Source organism: Temnothorax nylanderi, unplaced genomic scaffold (assembly GCF_030848795.1).
Source record: "Temnothorax nylanderi isolate EJ_2023f unplaced genomic scaffold, tnyl_v1.0 TNYL_tig0166_pilon, whole genome shotgun sequence".
Classification (NCBI taxonomy): domain Eukaryota; kingdom Metazoa; phylum Arthropoda; class Insecta; order Hymenoptera; family Formicidae; genus Temnothorax; species Temnothorax nylanderi.
The window spans coordinates 196,501-202,500 of record NW_027249228.1 but is presented as its reverse complement, the minus strand read 5'-3'; the positions used below and the strand labels follow the sequence as shown (position 1 = coordinate 202,500).

Genomic DNA, 6,000 nt, shown 5'->3' with positions numbered 1-6,000 from the left:
CGTGCGTGCGTGCGTGCGTGCGTGCGTGCGTGCGTGCGTGCGTGCGTGCGTGCGTGCGTGCGTGCGTGCGTGCGTGCGTGCGTGCGTGCGTGCGTGCGTGCGTGCGTGCGTGCGTGCGTGCGTGCGTGCGTGCGTGCGTGCGTGCGTGCGTGCGTGCGTGCGTGCGTGCGTGCGTGCGTGCGTGCGTGCGTGCGTGCGTGCGTGCGTGCGTGCGTGCGTGCGTGCGTGCGTGCGTGCGTGCGTGCGTGCGTGCGTGCGTGCGTGCGTGCGTGCGTGCGTGCGTGCGTGCGTGCGTGCGTGCGTGCGTGCGTGCGTGCGTGCGTGCGTGTGTGTGTGTGTGTGTGATATATGTACATGATACCCTGAAGATATATATATTATATAGTCATACATGAATTCATATATATATACAGTCAGGTATGAGTCAGGCTTGATTAGGTCTAATCATATATGAATCTGTACCTACTCATACGAATTAGAATATATTAGTCATATCAGCATAGAAATGGTCAGATCTAAATACGCACAATTATATATGGATATATATCCAGTTATATATAAATTTACATATAGTCAGGTGCGAGTTCATATTAGCCAGTCATGATTAGATAGAATCATACATAGATTTAAATATAGTCATATATGAATTCATATACAGTCTGGTATGAGTCAGGCTTGATCAGGTCTAATCATATATGAATCTGTACCTACTCATACGAATTAGAATATATTAGTCATATCAGCATAGGAATGGTCAGATCTAATCGTATATGGATCCATATATAATCATACAAGGAGCAAGATGTAAATATACATGATCATAAATATACCCATATATATTCATTTATGATTCTATACATAATCATATACAATTATATATGATTAGTCAAAATTATTTTTTCTCGGCCCCCCCCCTGCAGGGGGGTGGAACTCATTGCATCCACGCATACACTTTTCCATCCGCACAACATTCTTTTATTTCGTACAAAACGTATCGAATGAGCATAATTTTATCAATATTTGAGATGAGAAACTGTATAAGTTTTTCTAAAGAATTACTTAACTTTTTAATAAGCAACGACCCTCAATCTTTACAACATTACTCAAAGTGACGACCTTGATAACATATCTCAAAATTATGGAAAATGGGGGTGATTCCCTAATACTAAATATTTATACATTTTTTTTTTCATTTTCATGACAATATCTTAGAAAATACAAGCGACCTCAAATTTTATCAACAGTTTTGGATTCAAGGGGCGACATAAATACATAAAATTTACTTTCTCCCAATTGATTTCTTGTATAGGCCCTAATTGTCGAGTTTTACCGAGAATTTTGTTAGTTGACCATCTTGCGCATGCGCAGAATGCCACTATTTTTTAGCCACCCGCTGATTCATTCGCTACCGTCTTGACACAGAGCTTTTCTTGACGCTGCTACTAAAGTCATCCAGCTATTCGCTTGACGAGAGCGTTAAAGTTGTACATGTTCAACGTGGACACTAAACGCGACTTCAAAATTTTAGACACTGGCGAATAAAAAACGAGCATCTAGAAGTTTTTACCAGCGAACTCGCTGACGAATTAAGATGCTTGCTGAAAGTGAATAAAAGCAGTGCCGTAAGTAAGCACTTTTATGAGTAATATTGGAAAAGAAACGCGTGGGCGAAGGGAGAGCCTCTCCCCCTGCCCCTCCATCCCGAATAATTTAATCTAATCAAACCTATTTCTGATTTAAAACTGAATTTCCCGTCCACACGTTTCTTTTCTAATGTTACTCTCAATCATAAGATCAAAATACACGCAATGATCAAAGAAATTTAAATTTATAAATTTAGATTAAACTTTTGTTTAAATAATTGCCGCCGTTTTTTTTATATGTATACCTAATATTTATTATTGTACGGTTCACGTATGTATGTAAATACATTCTTAAATGTATACTATGTCAGAAAATTACGTTTTACTTATTAAATTTATTTTGTTAATAACTTTTTTAATAAACAACGAGCGACTAAAATCGTTTGAAAGTTACTCACAAGGAGAACTTAGGCACTGCGGAACACAACGATATGAACCATACATTAACAGTTTATAGGGGGAAATCCTCTGAGTATACTAAAATATTATTAATTATTGGCCACAGCCATTTAAGATTTAATAACAAAAAAAAAAGACTTGAGTATCGTGTATAGACCATTTTTTTCCAGCTTTTTTTCTTATAAAGTAATAATTCTTTAATTATTTTGTGAGTGATACAGCATTAAAAAATTAATAAATTTTTAAATCAAAATTTTATTGACGTTTTATACAATATAACGTTAAGAATTTGATGGATAAGAAGTATATTAATTAACAACTAATTTTTTTTAACATAAATATGTACATACTCGGACCAGCGTTCTTACCCGTCTCAACAAGCTAACGTCTTACCACGTTGCTACACGCTGCTATGGAATTTGGTCTTACTACAATGATCTATAAATACAGAATGCTCAAATCTCTTTTTGTTAATAACTCTTAAATAGCTGATCAAAAGTCAATAATGTTTTAGGTACTCAGGAAATCCTCTTCTACACACTGTTAATATGTGGTTCATATCCGCGTTCCGCAGTTTACAAGTTCTCCTTGTCAGTAGGATGACTTCTATAATATATGTGAAGGACAAGGTCATTGGAGATGCCTCCGCTAAACAGGAGTTTTACCTTCAATACTATAAAGTAAGTACTTCATTGTACTTTTTAATATAAAATTTTTAATTGGTATAAACGGAAAGTCATCTAAAATATATTTGACAGGAATGATGTCCTTTTTGAATATTGAAAGATATAAAGTTCTTCAAGTAAGAGTTTGGATTAGGACTGTTACTCTTCGACAACTTCGAAGCTTCGAATAATTTAAACTTTCGAAGTTTACGGTGTCTTCGAAGCTTCGAAAAATACATTTGCGACATAAGCGACATAATTGCAACATTCGAAATTTTATTCGGATTTTGTCATATAATTTTATAAATGTGTGCCTATTGCGGTACTATTACTATTGTATTAAATTAATAATTGTATAATTTTGATTCTTCGAAGCTTCGAAGTTCGCATGTCGAAGCCTTCAAAACAAATCACCAGTCCTAATTTGGATACCACCTGCTATTTTCAGACTAATTATGATGCACTTTTCAAAAATGTTTATAACAGTTTAGTCTATGTAATTTTAATCTATGCAGTTTATATTAAGGGGATATTTGTTCAAAAATACCTGAAAAATAGGTAATTTTAAAGATTTTTTGTTTATGTAACTTAAGCGAAAAAAACTTGTAGTTTTGCATTTGTTTCTATTTTATTATTATTTCTATCGAATTTTATATAAAAATAACCAATATTTGTTAATCTTGACGTTACAACCTTTATTTTTAATGATTGAGAAACACTGTACGTCTATTATCGTATATTATTAAGACGTATATTATCAAAAAATTGATTTAAAAGTTATTGAATCACTTACCGTAAGATATAATCATTGTTCTTTTTCTTTTTGTTTACTTTTAATATAACTTTAAATGTATACTTTGGATTCTTTAAGTTTTTATGTTAGGGGAGAAGGGAAGTTGGAGGAAACTACGTTTGATAAATGTATCTGTAGTGTTAGAATTAAAATATAAGGTACATTATACATTCTGAAATATTTGTCCTCGATAGTTGCCATGATTGAATCCGTTCTAATCATGGCAAACAAAAAAGTTAGTTTATTTTAATGAGTAGTCTTATCTCTATAGACTGTATTTCAATCATTTATAAAAAGCTAAACAAAGAAATGACGGCATGTTAAAGAAGAAATTTAACTTTTTACTTAATTTTTTATTTTAAATTATTTAAAAAATTGAATAAAATAGTAACGAATACATATGCAACACTACAAATTTATAAATATTTTTGTTTATTAAAAAAAATTACAAAAATTGCCTAATTTTTTAGACCTACTTTTGAGCGAATACCTTGTTAATACAAAAATGAGTTTAATTTGATAGTTTATATTTAATGTATAAATATTATTATTGCTATAATAAATAAATTAAAAAAGGGAGAGAACACGATAACTAGTGCCCCTTGATTTGACTGTGGTTTCTGGTAGTATTTTTTAGAGTCCGACCGAAACCACTTTTTTTAGTTTCGGCCGAAACCGAAAACGAATATTCGGTTCCTTCTCAATTTCGACCGAAACCGAAACCGAAAACCGAAACTTTTGTTATATTACAAAATGAATAAATAATATACTAATATACTATCTATAAAACATTTATTAACACATTTAACACTATAATATTTAATATTGCATGAATTGCATGTTGGCTGTTGCATGTGCATCCTCAACTTTTAAATAAAACTAAAAACATTAAAAACAATAAAATCAGAAAATCACTAAAATCAGTATCACATATTTGATATTAATCATAATAATAATTAATCAATAATCAATATTAATCATATTATTGAGATCACATAAAATAAAAGTTTGTATTTGTACTTTACTTAAGATGTTTTGTAATTTGTAATTAGTAGTAATCTAGTAATTACTGTAATCAGGTAATCAGTAATTAAAATTAAACAATTTTTAATCATTAATCATATATCATTAATATCAATAATATCATATTATTGAAATCACATAAATCACATAATATAAAAGTTTGTATTTGTACTTTACTTTTTACTTGTTTTGTAATTACTGTAATCAGGTAATTAGTAATTAAAATTAAATAATTTTATATTGTAATGTAAAAATAATAGTTTCTCTGCATTTTCGCCCAACAAATTACTGCGCCTATCCGCATAAAGCTGTCCAGCAGCGCTAAATAGCTGTTCGCTTGCCACACTAGTTCGCTTGCCACAATATTAAAGGACTTCACGCAATTTATATGTAGAAAAAAAAGTTTTGTAATCAATTTTTTGAATTTTTAATATGTTGTAGTACTTGTGTCCCTGATGAAAAGTTTCAAATTTCATCAACTTTCTATGATTAGTTTCTGAGTTATTAGCATTTGAAAGTGACATTTACAAGATTTTCCGTATATTTGTCTACACAAATTTGCACTTAATATAGCGAATAACAGTTAATATAGTAAAAACGTGAATAAAAGTCGCATAGAAGAAATGCAGTATGGAATCAATTGAATGAAAATTATGTACCCCATTTTCTTAGACTTACAAGGAAATGTTTGGAACTCACCGGTCTCTCACCGATTTTAATGGGTTTTGGATATACTGTTGTAGAGTGGAGAAAAATAACAGGTATTGTCCCTCATTGATTTTGATGGGCTTTGGATATGTTATAGAGTAGCGAAAAATAACACGTATTTTTTTTATCGGCTTCGAAGTATGTTTGGGGGTTGAAACAATCCCTCAAAAAAAATTCCATGTATTTGATTACGAGTGAATATCTCTGAAACCGTGCGGTGCATGAAAAAATATTTTAGACAAAAAGGTTACGGTATTAAGTGATCTTTGTAATTGTATATCTAGATTTTTTTAAAGTTATATTTTTGCAAAAGTAACACTAAAGGGTGAACGCTACTTTCAAATGCCTATAACTCAGAAACTAATCATAGAGTTGATGAAATTTGACACTTTTTTAGGGACACAAGTACTACAACGTATTAAAAATTTTAAAAAATTAATTTAAAAAAAATTTTTTTTAGGAATGACGATTATCCGTTTATCCGGATATCCGAATATCCGAGATAAAAATATATGGTAATTATGCATAAAAAGACCCCACTCGCCAATGACCTTGACCTTGACATATGTTGTCAAGGTCATGACCCTGAGTAACCTTGACCTTGAAAAAAGTGGCGGTCACGATCCGTTCAAAAGTTACGAAGCATTAAAGTTTTTGCTTTGCAAAATTAATTGTATATCGCTACAAATATTTACACAGATGATCGACTAACTTATCTTGTTTAATACCACCTCTACTTAAACGAGTTCGTAAAGCACGCCACGAACCC

General features: G+C 32.0%; 1 protein-coding gene across 1 annotated transcript in view; it reads left to right on the top strand.

Moving 5' to 3' along the window:
• Positions 1-2,640: 2,640 nt before the first annotated feature.
• LOC139777845 (serine/threonine-protein kinase SIK3) overlaps positions 2,641-6,000 on the top strand; it is a 196,087-nt gene continuing 192,727 nt past the window's right edge. Inside the window, exon 1 of the mRNA XM_071715484.1 lies at positions 2,641-2,722. Coding sequence (XP_071571585.1) covers positions 2,642-2,722 — 81 coding nt within the window. The 5' untranslated portion in view covers position 2,641. The remainder of the gene's footprint in view (positions 2,723-6,000) is intronic.